General features: G+C 45.2%; 1 protein-coding gene across 6 annotated transcripts in view; it reads right to left on the reverse strand.

Moving 5' to 3' along the window:
* Positions 1-6,404: 6,404 nt before the first annotated feature.
* Positions 6,405-20,948, reverse strand: part of LOC120899703 — a 425,694-nt gene continuing 411,150 nt past the window's right edge. For all 6 annotated transcript variants that reach the window (XM_040305822.1, XM_040305824.1, XM_040305827.1 and 3 more), the window contains 7 exons: positions 15,395-15,597; positions 15,134-15,312; positions 14,853-15,028; positions 14,542-14,755; positions 11,888-14,386; positions 11,520-11,787; positions 6,405-10,920 (listed from right to left, as the gene is read on the reverse strand). In XM_040305822.1, coding sequence (XP_040161756.1) covers positions 10,909-10,920; positions 11,520-11,787; positions 11,888-14,386; positions 14,542-14,755; positions 14,853-15,028; positions 15,134-15,312; positions 15,395-15,597 — 3,551 coding nt within the window. In that variant the 3' untranslated portion in view covers positions 6,405-10,908. The remainder of the gene's footprint in view (positions 10,921-11,519; positions 11,788-11,887; positions 14,387-14,541; positions 14,756-14,852; positions 15,029-15,133; positions 15,313-15,394; positions 15,598-20,948) is intronic.

A 20,948-nucleotide genomic window follows, 5' to 3' on the forward strand; every position in this document is an offset into this window, starting at 1 on the left:
CATCCAGTACTTTTAAACTTTCATTTCAGCACGACAACATTTAGTTCATTATTTGAACGGATCTCCACTACGCTTCCGTCACAGATTTTGTATTATTAAAATAAACAATAAATAATATCAATAATAATTACAATAGCTCATATTCAATTAAATCACGACTACCATATAGGCCGAAGCATTTCATTTGTTCGATAAATCACCGGACAAAAAGATACAACAAATTTTAACCTAATTAACAGTATTAAATTTCAATTGCTTTACTGGTTAAATTATTTCCAAATTGAGTTTTATAAAAGCTCATCCTTCCCATGCGACTCATCAGACTCCATCAGGTTCAGTGTCATTTAAGGTGACAATTACATCACCTGCCGAGCAAATTGCACACCAGTTTTGATCGATAATGAAGCCAAAGTTATTAATCCTTCGCCTTTAGAGTCAAGCCATGCCCCAAAACCCGGCGTTTGCAACCCAATCAAAGCCGACGATAGGACAGAAGCCAACAAATGGGTGTATTCGATTCTCGCTCCGCATCAGCATGCAATCCTGAAGCATGCTGTACCACCACTGCTCTGAGCAACCACCGCCATAATTGCATCCTTCTGCATCGACAGGATAGAACAATTGAATTCCTAACGAGATTTCGAAGATTAACACCCGGCGCCACCACCACCCCCGGTTTGTCGAGGACAAGCGATTCCGAAACGGATTAGAACGGACGTCTTAATTTACCGTGTCATTCCTTTGGTTCCTCATCGTCCCTGCGTTGCCCGGCTCGGGTGCATATTCTGGGGGAAAGCTTTGGTCGATACGAAGTAGTGTTACTGTGCTTCCATTATCGACACTGTCCTACACACAATTTTGCTGCCAGTACGGTCGGAGAAGGTGAGATGCGGAACAGCAAACGGGGGAAGGATCTTAAATGGCAAGAAATTGGAAACTTTGTCGTACGAAAAGGGGGTTCTGGGTTGGGCGTTTGCACTACGAGGCCCGAGTAGTGGAGAGATGATGCACTGTGGTAAGTATTGTTTTGCCGAGAAAATAATGAGGTTAAAACAAAAAGTTTTTGTAAAATAAAAAAGCCTTTAATAAAACAAATTTTTCTTGTATTTAAGAATCATAATAGAAACTATAGTTCTGAAATTAAGTAAAGAACTTCGTATGCGCAAAGAAATTCAAACAGCACGCAAACAAAATATGTTATTGTCAATTAAAATCAATTAAAAGTATTGACAGTGCTGCGTGTTTCGTTTTTCCCGTCCAACTGAGACATGCGGCAATGCATTTAATATGTAACTTTCATAGAATACTCAATTCTATCAACAGCGCAGACCGAATGCATTGCAATGCTAGAATGAATCTCCAGTCCCCGTTCCTCCTCACTCCAAAGGAGGTGAGAAATTCAATTTTCTCCATTACACATCATCAATTCCCGGCACAAATACCTGATCTTATTTCTTGCCCGTCCTCCGGGGAGAGAATTCATTTTCTCCCCATTTCACAATTCGATTTCGTTGCACATTAGGTGATGACGGTGGAAGCGGAAAGCTCCGTCATGGAAAGCTCCGATTCAGACGATGCACCTGCTGCTGTCACAGAATGTCTTTACCAGCTGCGGATGGGAAAGCCGTTTAGTTGGAGAAGGCTGATTCACGGGACCACGGTTTCTTGCCACTGCTGCTGAGTTGATAATGTGCTACGGTGTTCCGTTTCGTCTTCGACTTTGTCACTCTCTATCTCTCTCTCTCGCTCCGTGAAACCGGTATGTGAGTGATTGAGGCACATCAGGGTCCATTGTTGGATCAGGTGGCAGCAGCGATGCAACGTTTGGCTTTTTTTGCTGTTGTCGTTGCTGTCAAGATGGGAGGAAAAGCGCGCATTCGAATGGGAAACAGCATTGTAACGGGAGCCACATCGCCTTTTTTGGGTGACTCGAGAGCGCTTACATTTCAATCCTTCGAAAAAGATTTTCCCCTTCCCCTGTGTGTGTGTTTAGCCACTGCTGGTACGAGAACGAGTGGAAGCGAGTGAGTATGTGGAAAATTAAAATCGCATTGCAACGTTTTCGGGTCGGGTAAAAGGTCGAAGCATTCTGCGAATGGAAAAAAGTGCACTAGCTTAACTGCTGCTCCATCAAGAACGTGCCCGCTCGCAAGAACTCGAAAATCGAATATAGGATTTTATGCTCAAACAGGTGACATCGTTGCTGCGGATGGCGATGGATGAGTTGTATTCGAAGCGGAATTTGCTTCACAACTTGGGGGATATTGGGAAAGGTGACACAGAGCAAATTGTTCAGCAAATCTTTGCTGTCGAAATGGCATTATCTAATGGGATGTGTTTATTTCGACTTCGTTTCGGGGAAGGATAATAAAGGTGAGGTATGCAGGTTTGTAGAAACCGATTATTCATCATCGAAATACAAGTATATAAAAATGGCACCATTTGCTTGATTTAATTTGAGTGCAGTTTTGTCATGGGAGCTACAATTCGAGCATGTAATAGTGTCGATTATCTGATTCAAACGGAAATGTGTCAAACAAAACCGCGCTACACGAACTGAAACAAAATCGGTATTATAAAAGCTTGTTAGGGACTTCTTTCGGTGACTCGAGGCATTGTTACCAAACTGATCTGATATGGATTTGTTTTTCAAAACAAACTGCAACGCGTAACGCAGGAAGTATCGTACCAATTTATAATTATTTCTACGTGGGGCATATTATTCTTCTTTAAATGTGTTTGGCAATGTCATGAAAAGTAGCGCTTGTGGTATGATTTTCTAATTTCTCTGTATTTTGTTATTCCCACCCTTTTTCCAGTGAATAATTACAAAAAAAAATCCCTTTTGAATGTAATTACATGCAATTCGTGTGGTTTAAATATATGTATTTAGTAGTTAAACCATAAAACAAAAAGCTTTCCATAGCTTTTACCGGACGGAAAGCTGTTGGACAAAAAACGGTCTCCGTTAGAGTCAGGTAATGCAAATGACCTTCGTTCAGTTCGATATATCAAACCAGAGACAAATCGAGTGCTCTAACACGGATCATAAAAGAAAATGAGCATTTTTGATACTTTTTCTCAAGCAGTTGAGTCACATAATCGGCACTAATGTCATGCAAAAGTAGAAGAAAGCTGTAACGTACTAGGCGTCTCCATCAAGTGAAATATATAACTAGTGGTGGTCCCGTGGTACATTCGTCAATTAGTAGGATTTATAAATTCGTTCGTCGTTGGATAAGGCCTCTATAAACCATCTCCTCCGTAGCAAGGACTGAATATATGGATGCGTAGTACTTAATATGTCTCCAATACCTGTGTAGACCGGCTTGACCCTATGGGTTATTACGCCGAAAAAGAAGCAAAAATCAGAAGCCAAAACGAAATCATTCGTCAAAATGTTTTGATTCAAAATAAAGAAATATGGGGAAAAGTGAAGACAAAATTTCAACAACACGAAGTTGTTTTTCACATGTTTTCCTATTGAATTAAATTAAAAAGAAGCTAATAAAAGACGTCGACTAAACATAATTTAAATTGATAATGACATAATAATAATAACAATTAAAATAATAATAATAAAATTTTCATAACAATATAATACACGGGGGGCGGTCCCATGGTACAGTCGTCAACTCGAACGACTCAATGACATGCTCGCAAAGAGTTCAATCCCAGAATGGACCGTCCCCCCGTAGCAAGGATTGGGTATCCGGCTACGTGGTAATGAAAAAAGTCTCGAAAGCCTGTATAAGCCGACGTGTCCATGTAAGACGTTACTCTAAATAGAAGAAGAATAAGAATAATAATAAATTTAAAATAACAGTTGCAAGCTGTAGATAATGTTGAAGATAATAAATTGGTAACAATAATGATGAAACCAATGACTATTCAGGAAAAACAAAGCTAACACAAAGCATACACTCATCCATTTCTTCCTGTTTTGTTTGTTGAATAAAAATAAGTCACAATTTATATATAAAATAAGTTTGTCACAAAATAAGATAATATAAAGCTCATTTTTTTATAAAAAATATAAGAAACAAAATAATACAAACTTTACCAAACAAATATTTGTTTGAATTTTCAATATCAGGGCAGAAACTTTTGCCTTATTGGTCCTTGTTACTGAAAAAATATACCTCAGTTAGGATGCGCAAGCAATCAATTCATTTTGTGGGAGACCTTTGCCATCTTATTCGCTTGCACACATTTCAGACTTTCGTATTGGACACACATTATCTCGAACACGTGCCAGCCCGATAATGGACGCCCTCCATTACTCAGGCTTACAATATAGATAGCATCTCGCTCGTGCTGGAAAATTTAAAACATCCTCCCCCAGGCAAAGATAGGCTCCAAATTTATGCACATTTGCTGGCACTTCTTGGAACGCAGCTTGCCTTGCGGAGCGGCTTTAAAGCCATTTCACCACACCCATAACATCGGGCTGGCTCGTCGATGGCCCCGACTAATCCATCCCAATCAACCATGCAATCAACGTTGATTTGAACCGTCCATTGCGAGCATAGCACATACGGTGCGCCAGTAGTTTTCTTGGTGCTTTGTTCATGCTGCTTTCCCTTAGGCTGTACCGGGCCGTAGCCCCCAATGATGCTTCAGCTGTCGATATAGCGCAAATAAATAGCACTCGTCCTTTCCGACAATGGAATCGGCCGAGGAGAGGCAAAAACAAAAACCCACCCCCTCCCCTCTCAGCGGTAAGCCTGGAACGAAGCCACGTGGTGACGGGGGAAGTATACCGGTCTCTTACCTTTCGGTATGCATGAAGCAACATAAGCCCGAGGCGTTACTGAGACTCAGCCTTGCGTTGCGCTTTGTTTTGCGAGAGCAAGAACCGACGACGATAAGCAATCCGGTTTTAGCGTAGGAATGATCATATTTTTTGTTCTTTTTGTTGTTGAAACCATCCATTGCATATCCAATTGCTTGGTAGAGATAGTGTTTCCTCTTTTTTTCTGTACCGGGTGGTAAACTGGTTGTGCGAACTCCGATCTGGAAGTTTTTTTTAGATATCCTTTGTCCATGGGTATTTTTTTATTTCATTATTTCTAGTGGAATAAATTTAGTTTTTCCGTAAGGTGGTAAACACCAGAGGCAACCAACACCCCATCAGTGTCTGATAACGTTTGCTTTAGAAGGTGTAAATATGGCTCTTTGTCGATGATTGGGTGAATCGACCGAATCCATGAAAAGCATTGCAAATGGAATCGGATGTGGAAAACAGAGCTTGAATGAGTAGTTCAGACATGCGTCTGGCGATGTGTTTAGTTTTATTGATAGGTGTGAAGTTTGTGTTTTTCCAAAGCAAAATCAAATAGCATCAGTACATATATAGAATTTTTGAAATTGTATGAAAAAATGAAAGAAAAATGAAAGAATGAAAAAACACCAATGAAGTCTAGGCTTGTATTAATGTTATGTTAAATGAACAATTAGAACAAAAGTATGATATGACAGAGGAAAGTGAAACATTCAAACCTCCGTAGGCTTCTATGATGGCACTTTGATCTCCCTTCTGTTGGCGTAAAGTTATTCAAGACATTTTTTTAAGACTAGGTTTAAGACTTAAAAACATTGTCTTGCAGGTTTAAAATATCATATTTACAAGAAGCATAATAAAATATAAAAGATGAAAAATGAAAGTATAAAAAACAAAATACTAATAGAAAAATTAAAAAAAAAATTAAATAAAAAGGATTTCAATTAGCTTAATTTACCTTCACTATTAGGACAAAGACATCAAATTATTGCGACCAATAATTTTGCGACCAAGAATTTTGCGGTTATAAGTAACTTTTACTCATTTTTGCAACAAAAAATCATTTAAGACTACTTTCATTCTTTACTATGCCCTTAGGAGTCGACACAAGGCTCGAATAGCGTCCACGGTCGACAGTCAGGGTTTACTCGAAAGAGTATTAACGCTTGACTGATAACGCGATTACGTTGCTAGATTGTCTAGGTAAACCCTAGGTAAAATAAACAACAACAAACAATTACTCTATTTTAAGATAAAAAATCAAGGCATCATCATTTGTACCTAAAAGTAAATGGAAAACTTTTTTCACAGCGATTTTAAGCCAAATAATCAAGATAGATGCCAGCCGTCATACTCAAAATTAAATAAATATTTTAAATAAGCAAGATAGATTACTTTGCGAACAGTATGCACTACCGTAACACAACTGACTGTAATTAAAATGTGCAAGCTCATTAGGTGCAGATTGAAAAGGTTAAAAAGGCTTACCGGGGCTAAGCTTGCTATTTATAGCTTGCTTCGGGCTGAAACTTCCAGTTTTCGGACATTTTTCTTCAGCTTTTTTGTTTTTTGTTTTCTTTCACGTTCAATCCACTCACGGCTAATGCTCGGGGGCTGTGTGTATATGTTTCATGAAAGTGTCGTTAAACTTTATTTTTGGACTTTTGCATACTTTTTCTTCCTGCTTTTTCTCCTCCAGCTCCTCCACCTTCTCTTTGCATGTCACTTTGACTTTAATGTTTTAGCCGACGTTCGTAAGCGTTCGTCTTCTGTATGATCCTCTGTTTTCTTCTCCGTCCTTTCATTTCCGGGCTTTACACACCATTTGACGGAAGCCATCAGTTAGCCAATTTGTTGAGCCCTTAGCGGGCTTAGCGGGCGAAACGAACGCATAAAAATTAGCTCCGGGTGGCAAAATGGACTTGGTTGGGGTTGATTTGCGTAAAAGAGATTCATTCGCCCTTTGCTTACACGTACTTCCTTTTACCGTTTGCTTGGTGTATTGAGCATTCACCCGTAACCTGTTACGGCTTTTCTCGCTAAGCCCGTTCTTGTCTCATCGCTTGTTTTCTTTCGTTTTTTTCTTCATCTTCTTCTGCTAACCACTACTTGCTGTCTGCGTTCGTTTGGTTTTGTGTTGCAATAATCCAATAAATACTCAAATAGTGTTAATATGGGTTTGCTCGTTTGGTTTTACATACTTTTTTTCCTATTTACAAACACCTGGCTTGCGTGTATCACACACAAATCGTGTATACGCAAACGCAGCGCTAAACTGTGGAAGCACATCAGTGTATCTGTGCTTTTGAATTATCTCGTCTTTTCTTTTCGTTTTTTTGTTTTTTTTCCTCGCAAGAATAGAAGTAAAGTGAAATGGAAACGTATTATAAATTATTGCATATAAGTTTTGTTTTGATTAAAAATCTATCATGCAAACTAGTCAGGAGTTCCCTTTAAATAAACTCAAACACACTGAAATATCTTTCGTAAAACATAAACAAATTGATACATCTGTTATCTTAATTTTGTCTTACAACATAGGGACGTGTTTGCTCTCCTATCGTCGCACATCGTTTGCCTCTTCATCCAATGCTGGTTGTGTCAATGCTATTTTTTATTTGTGTTGAATGTCCCGATGCTACTCGTTTTTTTTTGTACCGACCGTCCAGCAAGCTCGGTTTTGCTATGCCGGTGTGTAAAATTGGTAGCAAAAAATGGTACACCTAAACTAAGACCTTTCATTCCATTAAACCGTTCAGCCCGTCCCTTTTAAGTCGAAAGTTTTCTTCCGTTTCTGCGCTCCGCAGGGCTCATTTACGAGCTTTCGCCTTCGATTTGCCTACTGAAATTTGATTTTAAATGTATGTGCTTCTCTCTCTCTCTCTCCCTCTCTCTCTCTCTCTCTCTCTCTCTTTCTCTCGCTCCTCTTTTGCTAAACCATGGTATTCCCTGTATAGAATATACGTGTACATATATTCGTAGAAAAAAGAAACAAACATTGCTCGAAATTGACTCCTGAAAATTCGGAGCCACCGCACCTTGCTAGGGGTGGTACACACTCTGTAAAACTCTCCTTACACCGTGATGGAACTGTCTTTCTAGCAACAGACAGCAGCAGTGTGCTCAGCAAACACCGTTCATTTGCTTCAGCGTTCTATTTGCAGCTGTCGGTTTTGAATGTGAGTAGAGATAAATGGGGGGGTTTGTTTTTCGAATGATTTCGTTCGTTAAAATCATCTACGAGCCCACTGCCCCGCAAACACACGACTGGCGACAGGTCTGGGCAAAAAATCAATCTCTCTGTCATCCCGGGGCAGCCAAGGGCGTGCTTTCGGCAGCAGTCGGAAGTTTTGTCCGTTTCAGTTGTTTCGTGTGGCGATAAAATTGTGCTAAACTTTGGTTACAGGTGTGAGTGGGGGTATGTGTTTTTTTCGGTTTTGTTTTCTTTGCTCACCACTCACTGGTTTGAGTAATACTAAACAATGGATTATTTGCTTGGCTTATGTTATTTTACGCACATAGCTTTGCGTTTGCGTGTGGGATAGTTTATATATTACAGGTTATCATTTTTGTGGCGTTTTTTCTTTTCTTTCGTGATTCTCGTGATTCCGGCAAATGTGTGAAGGTTCTCTGAATGTTTTCTGTATATCTTTCTACAAAAAAAATACTTTCAATGCCAAAACCTTCGGATGAGATGGGTGGTGAATGTTTTGTGCTTTTTTTTTGTTATTCGTTGAATAAACTATAAATCTTCACAGAAAACGAATGTATGCATATGTCGGTGTAGGTGTTCGATCAGGAATAAAGTTTAAGGCATATTCTTTCGTTTATGTTCTAGCGAATGGCGTAGTCGTAAAGGATTACGGGCAGATTAAGAAAATAGAGCAATGGAAATGGTTTAAGGGACATTGAAGGAAGTATGAGAGAAAAAGGTGTGTGTTTGGATGATTTCAGTCAGTTTTCATGTATAGTTGCAGTGTGAACATCTCGTCGGCTGAACAGAGACGTTTAAAAAGGAGAAAGATTGCACAACAATTTGCATTTGCAGCAGGGTGAGTTGATGAGAGACTGGCATGACGTATGACATTTTTCATTTATCTACATTGCACGTTCCTTGCGCCGTATTTGAGTTAATAATAGTTCAGTTTTTTTTTCCTGTTTTGTTATGTTTAACAAGTTCGATTCTCTTTTACTACAGATACTTCCCCATTAGGCTTCACTTTTGTCTCAGTTTTGTTTTTGGCATGTTTTCTCTGTCAGTTTTTTCTCTTTCAGCTTTGAGATTTGCTTCAGTTGTTGTGTGTTTGTTTTTCATGTATATGCATTGTTTTGTATGTTTTTATTTGTTATTTACAGAAATCAATCGCTTACTCGTTTTTTTTTTGCACAAAATCCACTTACAAGTTTGCCAATGACTGTTTTTCATTTTATATGTTTACATGGTCTCTTCGACGAAAAATGATGCTGGTGACATTTTTGATTTGTTAGAAAATAGAAGTTGAAGTTTTCGGGATGCACAAATATTTGCACCACCTTCAACCTTCATGGCAATGTTCAAATATTGAAATAATGTCCAATCCACATCTTCCGTCTCAACAAACAGTAGCGACACAAAAGCCATCAACCAATATCATCAACCCGAAGTGGCGGTGTTTGTTTTAATCTCTCAAAAATATGTTCACCCAACGACGAAACACGCGAATACACGCCATCTACCTGGCAGAGGCAGAGAGCTCAATCGTAACGATCAATGTTTATCACACAATATCGATTGTATGTGTGTGCGAGTGTCACAAAAGTTACATCTCGGTGAAACACAACTCGGTGGATGGGAAATATTTTATTTACCAACTCTAGTGTAACATTCCCTAGATGACGGAAGTCTATCTGTTTTTACGATTTTCCACCCACTTTTGGGGAATGTGAAAATATATATACCAACACACCAGCCACACTGCCACAGCTCCACTCACTCTCATCGGAAACTTATTATTGTTTCCATCTTCGAGGGGTGGAGATGCTGTGATACTTACAAGGAAGCAATTCTTTCGCATCATTGTCTCCATTTTGTACCATTTCCTCTTCCAGTTTATCCCCTCCCTTCGCTTTACCCCAACATAGAAATGGATTCCGTCCGCACCTTTACAGCAGAAGACGGTAAAACACTTGGAGAATATGTTTCCATTGTTTGCACCTCCCCCCCCCTCCCTTCTCCAATCATCATTGCGACGGTGTGACGGTGATGACAATGGGAAGGAAAGTCTTCACCACGGTACACATTCACGGAACTTCACGGGGTCCAGGTAATCCATGAATGGGAACGGGCCACGAGTAATGCCTTCCAGGATCGGAAGGTTAAATAATTACAATCAAACAGAGCGACGCGGCGGCACACCGGAGTGAGCGGGCGCGCTCAACAATACGCCTGCAGCCGGTACAACAGACCCAACTGCAATTCGTTCTTTTCCGGACGTTTTCTTTCCGTTTTCGTGAGTGCCGTTCCTTCTTCCCGGCCCGGCGGTGGCATCAGTCGTTGGTGGGATTTCTTGCAATGTAAGCGATCAATTTTTATGTTTTTTCTGTCTCCGGGTAAACTCGCTCGCGGCGCGAGGAGTTTGCTGCTTGCTGGTTTGCTGGGGGAGAGCAAAAACAAAAAGCCACCCCCGCTAGCGCATTTGTAGGTGTGTTTGCGTTTTTATATTACAGCATCGATATAAGCAATGCTTCTTACTGCTTGCGCCAACGTTCCTAGTCGAACGTGTGTGGGGCTTGTTTTAAAGGTAGCAAACTAAGGACAAAAACCTGTACAATTTCCACTAACGTTTGCAGGAGTACTGGGGTTTTTGGTTGTTTTGATTTTCTAGTTTTCTTTTTTATACCATTCGTACTGACTAACATACAAAAACAAATGTTTTATACTTCATAATGTTATTGCTTTCATTGAATGTTTTTGGGTCTGTTTTTTTTTTTTTTTTTTGTTTTGCTTTGTTGTTGTCGTTCTTGGTGTGACTATTTCACCTCGTTCTCAACACACTGCAGACACGTGCGCTTAACGAACCTTAAAATTAATGAAATTGTCTGTACAATACCTTGGCTTTGCTGCTGCAGGTTGTGTGTTTTTGGTTTTACGATGAGTTCTGCAACAATAATAGATGAGAAATAATTGATGTAAATCGGCCAGTGAAGATGGTTTTGATAAGGACACGATAGTCAGCATATGAGCCTAAATGTATGTAATGTATTTTTAATTGTAATTTAAAATAAATCAAATAATATTCCAAACCATTCTGATGTACCAAACTAATAATTCTTAACTTACAATTTAATGTTAACATAAATCCTTGCCCGCTTATCATAATTACAGCCTCAAGTGCTTAACGCTTAAAAGGTAGGCTAATATTGCATCAAAAGAGGAACAGAGAATGATATGAATAAAATACCCCAATATTGCATACATTTAGGCGTTCATACTTTAATCGACATTACAGGGGTTTTCCAGGGGTTCTCAAAGTTGTGGGACACTTTCTTGACCCTTTTTTATGGGAAGGGAACTTCATACGATGGAATTTGAGCTTTAAGGACATGCTCAATCCTATTGGATTTGTACAACAAGAGTGCCATAGCGTCCAATTTCCATTACATTAAGTTCATTTCACAAAAGAAAGAGCGTATAAAGTGTCCGACAGCTTTTTTAACATTTTTTTTAAAATGAAATCAAACATTCATGCTTACTCACCTTAAACATAAAATGCTGACCCTGTGCGTCCTGCGGCGAGGTGCCACTCTGGTAGCCGGGGCTGGGCGATTCGGCATTTTCCGGCACGGGCGTGATGTTGGCGTAGTTGGCCGAACAGGAGAGCAGCCCGCGCAGCTGGGACGGTGTGCCCGGCATCTTGATCGCGTCCGTCGTGCTCGCCTGCGTGAGCGACAGTATCGAGCGATCGATATTTTGATACTCTTTGCCAGAGCGTGGCCTTAGCGTCGATGTCGCCTGTCGGATGTGCCTTTACGTGCAAGGGGGGGGGGGGGGGGGGGGTGAACAAAAAAAATCCAGCATTATTAAGACACACTTGGAATGATGAGCATTCACAAAACACAACCTACCTCATGCCTTCGGGCGTATCGGAGGAACTGTGACTAGAGAGGGAAAGCGTCTCGATGTAGTCGGACATGTCGGACGTGCCGCTGCTGGTGCTGCGCGAATCAATGTACGGTGCACCAGGCACACCGCCGGCCATCATCGCGTCCTTCGCCTTGGGCGGACAGACGGGCACCTCCGCCTCGGCCGAAGTGCTCTTCTCCGGCACGCGCACCTTCTGGAACTGGAAGGAAAGCTCGCGCAGCGGATCGAACGATTTCGAGCGGCGTGGCAGCGACGCATGCACACAGTTCTGGGCCGGCAGCACGTGCCGCTGGTGGCGCCGGGCCGACATGGCCGTCGTCAGCGGAAGCTCAAAGTCGGTAAAGTCAGTGCCGCGCTGCCGCAGCGAGCCAGTCGAGACGCCGGAATCGTTCGAGCTGGAGCTGTCCCGGTTCTGTGCCTTGCACGGCACACTTTCCGACCGCCGGATGTACACGGACTGGGAAGCCTGACTCGAGGCAGGGTTCGTCGAGGCGGACAGGTCGTCCTCGGCTTCGGTGGCCGCCGCTGCCGATTTGTCGCACGCCTCCATCTCCTGGTGGACGCACGGCGAGGACGATCGCCGCAGGGCCGTCGCCGAGCCGGGCGTTGGCGTCTTGCGCAGCAGCGTTTCCGTGCTGGGGGAAGCCGTCCCGCTGAGCGGGCTTTCGAGCTCGTCGCCGTCCGCGTCCAGAAAGCGGGACGACTCTGCCGACGCGGACCGTTTCCTGGGCGAGAGACGGGCCTTCTCCGCAGCGCAGGCGGGCAGCAGATCGCTACTGTCCATGAGCTGCTTGCGGGCGTACGGGCTAGCGAGGGTGGCACGCAGCATCGCACTGCCCGGGACGCGCGACTCGTCGTCTATTCGCTTCCGGCTGCGGTCCACCGCCGGCCCGCACAGGCTCGGATTGCTGGCCGACTTTTCGCCGATGATGCGGCTCATGCGCTGCTTCAGCAGGTCCGATTTGGAGGGTAGCGGTGGTGCGGTAGGGGATACCGTTCCATCGCCCGGTTCGGTTGCACCGCACGCGCCGGTCGGAGCGGCCGGCGACATGGGAATATAGCCCGGGAACTTGGACTTCTTGTTGCCCGGTTCCATCATCATGTAGTTTTCTTGCTTATCGTCCGTTGACGTTGTCGCCGTTGGTTGCTCCGTACCACCAGCACCGTCCGGTCGATTCTCCGTGTCCGTGTCGGGCGTTTTCACACTCGGATGTCCACACTTGTGGCACAGGCGCGGTTCTTCCTCCTCTTCGTCCTCGTTCGATAGCCCCGCCAGACATAAGCCAGCGCGCTGCAGTACCTCCTTGGAGTTTTCGTAGTTCTCCAGCGACCGCTCAAACTCCAGATTGGCGTAGTTGGCTCCCGCTGCTGCTGCCACCGCCGCCGCTTCCGGTTTGATTTCCACATCCTCGTAGTTGTCGTAGCAGCTGGCGGGCAGCTGCTTCGGACCGCTGGCCTGCGGCTGCGTCACGAGCGGTTCCTCGCACGCGCACGCACCCTGCTCCAGCCTTTTGCGGATCTTTTTCGTCACATCGACGGTGGCGTAGATCGCGCCGCTCGCCCCATCGCCCGCACCGCTCGCATCCATCACCGGCATCTTGCCCTCCCCGCTCAGCTTCACCTTGTTCACCTGCACCGCGGCAGTGTTTTCGATCCCGTTGCCCCGCTTGCACAGCGGCAGCGAGATCCAGTTGTCCGCCCACGACATCACCCGATGGCAGGTACAGTCCACCCCCCGGTCGGGCCCTTTCAGTGGCGGTTGTAGTGGTGGTGCGTCCGCCCCACCGGACAGGCAGCTGCACACTGCTTTTGTAAGGGACATTGGCATGTCGTAGTTGCCGTAGTTGCCGGCACCGTCCACCGCATCCTTGCCCTCCTTCGACAGGTACTCTTGTATTTTTTTCGGCGTATCGTAGTTCTCGCCCGGCGTGCAGCCGGACGACGAGCCATCGCAGGCGACCGGCGTCTTCGGTATGTCGTAGTTTTCGTACGGGCCGACGCTGTGCTGCTGTGGGGTCTTGCCGGTCGACATACTGATGGCGGTATGGATGGGGGCCGTTATGTGCAGTGCAATGTCTCGCGGTTTTGGCGGTCGGCCCGGAACAGACGGACAGCTGCAGGGCGACGTTGAGCGATGGTGATTGCAGGCGGGTGCACCCGGCTGCTGCTGCTGTCCGCTCGGTGCCTTCTCGTACCAGCTCGATTCACCCGGGCCGCCGCCGCACGTCTGCCGGGGGATGGAGTACTCCGAGTTGTTGCTGCTGCCGTGCGAACAGAGCGACATCCGGTCGAGCGCTAGCTGCGGTGCGGGCAGTTTGTGCGTTTGATTGATGTGGTTGTTGTGCTCGGTTAGCATGTGCCAGGCGGGCAGTGGGGCGACGGCCCCGGGCGTCCCGGTGACGGTGGAGCTGCGCGACATGGAAGGGGCGCCGAGCTTGGAGATGCAGCTCATGCAGCGTTCGAGATTGGCCACCGTATTCCTGTGTTTGTGCGAGACAAGGTTTATGAGGGATTGTGAGCATTTTCTAAGCAGAAAGATTCTTTAATCACAAACATTGTTGGTGCCGTGACCAGGATAATGCATCAAAGTTTAATGAAAACACAGGGTGGGTTGGTGGGCTGCAGCAACACTTACCTTGGGAACGAGTCCAAATCGTTGATGCTGTCGTGGCACTCGGAGACGGAGGCCGTATCACCGCAGCCGTAGTTGCTGTCCAGGTCACGCGATTCCGTCGACGGCCAGTACGAGTTCCGGCAGGTGCAGCTCGAGTTTTCGATATGCACGGTGCAGATCTCGTCGTTGTAGTTCGTCGAGCGTGATTCTGCGCCCTTGCGGGGACTGTCGAGAGCTTTGAAAAATTGCAAACATATTCCATTAGCTCCGGTTAATAAATCCACTTTACCAAAAACAAAAAGAAGGAAACAGAAATGACTGTGCCTACTTACCTGCAATTTTCCTCGCCGTTGCCCGCTTCTTGCTCGCCAGCTTGCCCTGCGACGCCAGCTTAAACGTGTGCGTTATCTCCTCGCCCAGATCCGTCACAAACACGTACAGGCCCTCGCCCTTCCCGCAGCTCGAGCCACCTTCGAAGCAAAACCGATTGTCCACCACACCGTACCGTCTGTTGAGATGTGCAAGGCATGAACCAATGGCGGCAGAAAGAGAGCAAAGCAAAGGTTAGTTTTATTGTACTCCAACAAAAGCACGGTTGATGTGTTTCGCTCACCTTAAGTGCTCGATTTGCCATAGCCCGGTCAACCGGGGAGGAACGCCCGTGGTCAGACAGAACCGATGATCCTGGATGTGCATCCGGGCGGGTCCGGTGGATAGTTTCGCTTTCGGTGGTGCCGATGACACCAGAACCAGGTACTGGAGATCGTCCCCAAGATTGTTCGATATCTTCACCTGCGGGTATAACAAAGCATCGATGCACCAGGGAGGGGTGGTGTGATTATCATAGAAGGAACCAACAAAAACCAAAACCAACCTGCCACTGTATCAGTCTTTCGCGGGTATCGAATGCCAGCACGACTATCACGTCCTGGCAGATGATTGCTATCGTGTTGGACTCCTTGTCCAGCGTGAAACCCGACTCCACGCCGAGAAAGTGCTGCAGCGAGAGCGATGCCTTCGTTTGACCGTTTTTGTAGCGATCCTTCGAGTCCCGGTAGAGCTGCAGATGAAGGCAATCTGTGAAGCGGATGAGGAACATAGGGAGAACGAGAGAGAGCAGAAGAAGAAGAAAACAAGCATTAGTACAAACACAGTATGAGAACGGGGAGAACCGGAACGGAATCAAACACTGCCGCACTAACAAAGCTGATTGCTCGGGGGTGTGCCAAGGTTTGGTGCGCCACAGAGCATAAGCATCAGCACCAAAGCGAATGTGCCTACAACCACCGAAACCGCTCAGCAGCCCAGACACGTCCACTCTGCAGCTGAAAGCCGAACCTGCCCTGCAGCAGCATCGAAAGAAGATCCTTTGAGCTTTACCGGCGTGTTTACTAGCGTGGTTTTGTTCTTTCTTTGAGCCCACAATTTCCTTTCGCTCCCCTTTGCGTCAGCATATTCGAATCCCCGCAGGGGTATGTTTCCGTGTGCGTGTGTTTTGGAAGCGTGTGCTATATCCTCCAGGAGGCAGAGCTGGAGCATTCGTGCGTAGCTGCCGGTAAGTAAGAAACTTCCCGGTAACGCACCCCGGAGGCAGTGGTGAACGAAAATTGGTGTAGCTGCGGCAGACTCCACTCAGTTCCTCCGCCAAAGAAACAATTAACTTCCGTCATATTCAATCAAAAATGAAAATTACTTTACACCACGCGTGACGCGAAGATCAATGGGAAAGCCAGCCAAACGAAACGTACGCCCATCTCTCCCCGGTTTTGCCACTGAAGTTGATTGACAGACTTGGGGGATATTATAGCCCGTATGTGGTTAAGCGGACGTTTTCCTCTCCGCAAAGCCAGCTAAGCCACATTTCAATCGGCTTTCGGCAGCGAGGACGTGGACCAACGCTGGCGAAGTCAGCGAAATCTGGCTCATATTTTAAGCTTAGTTGCTGATTTTAGCATCCCACCCGGCTCTCACAGACGCAATGGGCAATAGTTTCCTGTCCCGTCTTGCATCTCGGCAGCACCGATGCTAACCTTTCTTCATTACCGTGGCCCAGAGTTCAACAATGTTGTCTACATGACATTATGACCGTTTTGGTCACACATACCAGCCGCTTTAGGAACGTGTTTCATTACTCTCGTTAAGCTCTTGTTAGTGACAGAGCCAAAGGAGCAGCACGGTGAACACACGATCACACATACACATTGCGGGTACGGGTTGCATGGTTTGCATAGGTCATCGCCATGAAATCACACGTACGAAGTTCACTTCCGGCCACACCGCACATTCCTTCGCGTCTGTGCAGCCGTGTGCGATGTGAAAGCTCGCTCGGAATGCTCCCGGAATGCAGAGGAACCCACCTCGGGTTCTCGGGCTGGACTGTGAGCCTCCCCGGGACCGCCCAGAGAGACGCTGTGTGCAGAGTGTTCAATTTCCATTCCACAACACACCACAATTATAATCATCATCATCGTCGTCGTCCGCCACACGTGCGGGACCGACCGACCGACCGGCGATGAGAGGGCGAGCCTCTGAGAGTTTGGGCGATTGCGGGAATGTACCTTAAAACCGTCGGCCATTTGCAAATGTCAACCACGTCTGGCTGTGCCGGCGGTGCAAAATGGAGCCATTCAAGCAGGACAATCGCCCAGGACTCTCCCCGTGTATGGTGACGTTAAGTGTGTGTTTTATCGTACCTTCAGGCGTCGCTCGGCAGCCTCGGAGAACAAAACCCGAAGACCTTTGGGTGATCTCCCAGTGCACCGGACACTGATTGGAGTGGCTAGTGGAAAGCCACACACACACACGCACACAGGGCATTTTGGTGCACACATTTTGCGCACCCTGGCAGAACTGGCAAATCACCCGCGGGATGTTTTTGGGATCATTTTTTTCCTGCTCTCATCCGCTGCTTAAGCGCGCGCGGTTTTAGTCCTTCGAACCGGAACGGGCTGTTGTCGTCGAATTGAGCACCGAACACCGGTGGATGCTTTTGTGTCCGTCCGGCTCGTTTCGGGCGCGATCCTGGGCAACGGTTCCGGGCAACTGTTTACGCACCGTTATCAATTTGTTATCATTATCATCATTTATCATCTTCTCCGGGGGCGGTCACACCGGCCAAAGCAGCAGTGCATACTGGGGAGACTTGTTTATCCCTCCCGCACCGAACACGAACGTTGTGACCCCGGGCGGTGCTGGACCGCAAAAAAAGCATGCTCCGTAGAGCAAACGGAAAACACAGTGCGAGCTTCGAGTTTCGGGGATGAGGCCTTTTTGGGAAATCGTCGCTCAGTTTTTTTGTTCAAACTCAACTTTAAGGAAAGCTTTCGCTTTTTAAAAAACAACCTTCCCACACACACACACACACACACACACACACAAAACAGCAACCATGTGGCGGAAGCTCCCGCTTAGCGCATCGGAAGGGCGGAGAGAAAAGCGACACAGTTCGGAACTGTTTTTGTCGACTCCGGATTCCTTTTGGTGGTAGGAAGTTCAAACAAACTGTGGAAAGTGTTTTCTCCCGCAGGGCATTAAAAACGAGCACCTACTTGAAGCGGGACTGGCAAAAAAGTAGAAACAGCAGCAGCAGGAACCCAAACTCGATCATTGAACCCTGAAAGTGCTCACCGCGAGGGTTCGTCTTTTCGGTCGGAAGTTGTAGCAGATGTTTTTTTCGTCTTCTTCTACTTTTTCTTGCCCTCTCCCGGAGATAATCAATTTTCCGGCCATCCGTACTCCGGTGGGTGGTTTTTGTCCGAGGGAAAGATGTTGATTTTAAGGAGTTCGAAACCGCTTGGAGGCGTTTTTCGTGTTCGTTTGCAGCACAACCGATAATAAACGTTGTTGGCGCTGGGTTTGCTTTGGGTTTACGGTTTTACGGCGGGGGTTTCCCGTCGCTTGGTGGTGATGGGCAAAAAGTAGCAAAACTACAGGAACACGGAAGACAGATGATACTTTTGAATTACTGAGCAATGGTGCGCTTGGAGCTGAATTGGAGCTATTTTTTACATTTTAAATTCCAGCACTAAGTGTATTTTCCAGCAGTTATTAAAATACTTTTGAAATGGTAAATTAGTTTTTCCTGATAAATATTTACCACCACAGAGTCGTCTAGTTTTGATTTCGTTCTACCTCATCCTCTCCTGTCAGCAGCACCGTCAGGAACCATAGCCACAATTCCCTTTTTAGGATTATTTAATTTCAGCGCAAAGGAAAAACAAATTTTATTTCCCCCGTTCACCTGTCCACCACACCTAGTCCAACACCAAGTTGTGGGTTGGTTTTTCAATTTCGCTTCCTAAATGCAGCTGTCACCCATAGAAAAAAACAAACTCTTTGTAGCTCATTTCCATTCCCGGAGTTGCAGATCTGCTGCTTAATATTCTTCCGCACGCGAACACCGTTGAATAACATTTCTAATTGAATGTCAGCAAAAACCACTCACTGTCGCCCAGTGCTCGCCTGTCCCCCGTCCTTTTGGCGTGACTGTGCTGCAGCTGGTGTCACAGTGATACACACACACATACACCTTGATAGCAAAACATTCACTTTGTTCCTGGGAAATGCTAATTTCTCACTAATGTCTGGTCTTTCTCCTGTACCTTCAGGGTGGAAGGGATTTTTTCCGCTCCCATTTTCCACCGTAGAGAGTGAGAACCGTAAACACAGGATCTAACTTTTTCGGACAATCGGCTTGATGACAATTACGTTGCCCGTTATGGTTTCGCCAGCCTTTTTTCTAAAAATGCTCTCCCCCTTTCTCCACATTGGTCAAACGTTTATAATGAAGAACTTAACGACAGAACCCCAGTGATCCCTACACCATACGAAGAACGTTAAATGGCAACTCGTTCTCATTGCGTCCTGTAGGGGAGGATACACCATAAATCCAATTAAATTGATTGTAAAACTTTTACCAACTATTAGCCGTCGGGTGCTAAGCGGTACGCTTTGCTAGCTTCAACCGGAAACGGGCGGTGGACGAAGTTTCTGTTGAGGTTGACGTTGCCCTTCAGCCGTGCAAAAAACGGTGGTGTCGGGGACAAGTTGCGTCTGCGGACAAACCGAAGGCGACAGAGAGCGAGAGCACAAATTACAAACAATAAATGCTGATGATGAAGGACGGGGCTGCGCCTTGTCCACACGAGCCGGCAAATGGATAACGCCAATCAGAGAATCAGAGAGAGCGCGTTCCGAACGGGCGGGATGAAAACGAAACGGATTACGTACATGAATTATTTATCGGGAAGTGTGATGTCGGTGTTGCCTTTTTTTTCTGTCACTCTCCCGTGGGCAGAATGTGTTTGTTCTTTGTTCGATGTGCAGTCCCACTGGGGTGGAGAAAAAAAAACCCAGGTGACTTGGAGCTGTCTGTACTGTATGTGTACATTTTTTACTGTTTAATTTATATCCTTCGAAATTGTTTAATGCGCCTTTTAAGCGTGCATCTGACCGGATGGGGAATAAAGCTGATGGTGGTGTAGCTGAGCCGAACGGGATTGGATTGAATGCATGGCATAAGGCATAAGTGTATGTGTGTGTGTTTTAAATTCATCACACCATTCACCGGGGCCCGGTAAATGAAGCAATTGAAAAGGTTTAAAAGGATATTTATCACGTCTAAAGTGGGCACGATTGAAGCATGTTTTTTGCCTTTTTACGTGACATAATTTGTCTGATTTTTTTAATTTTTGAGGCGAAATTTGGCGAAAAATCATTAATGAGGTGTGCATGAAAGAAAATTTCTTTGAGAAATTATAGCCCATTATTTGAGATGATAAATTTTCATACAAAATTACCCTTTTGGCCCAAGTAATGTCATAATGTATTTCGAATTGCATAACGACAGGCGTTATAAACTTTGCATGCTTTAACGAAAATTGCATACTTTTAGGCGTGTTAAATTTTGAAAAATATAAAATTAATTAGTGCGCGTTTAAAAATTTAGTGCGTTACTTGTTTAATTTTTTTCAAGAAATTGATTTTTTTGTTTTTTGTTAAAGGTGCATAACTAATGGCGTTGTATGCCTTGTTCTTGAATACTAAAGTACATACACACAAGAAGTACATACTTTCCTTGCCTTAAGCATACAAAATGGCTCATTTATTGAACGGAGATCTCAAAACAGCAGATTGAACATTAAATAACGAATTTAAGAAATCTCACAAAAAACTTTTGAAGACTGTCTTTAATGTTGCCTTAATCTAAAACTACCTTATACACTACACCCTTCCTAAATGTTCTTCAAGCACTTTTTCTCTATGTTCCTACAGCAGAGTCGCACTAGAATCGCAAAGCACAACACCTTAAATGCGTTTTACGTCCAATAAATCCCAACCGAATTTGGTACCGCCACCGGAAGCGCATCGAAACAGACCGAAAAAATAACTCACCACCAACGAGAAAAAGTACCGAATCAGCAGAGATA

The sequence above is a fragment of the Anopheles arabiensis genome, chromosome 3 (assembly GCF_016920715.1).
Source record: "Anopheles arabiensis isolate DONGOLA chromosome 3, AaraD3, whole genome shotgun sequence".
In the NCBI taxonomy this organism is placed as follows: domain Eukaryota; kingdom Metazoa; phylum Arthropoda; class Insecta; order Diptera; family Culicidae; genus Anopheles; species Anopheles arabiensis.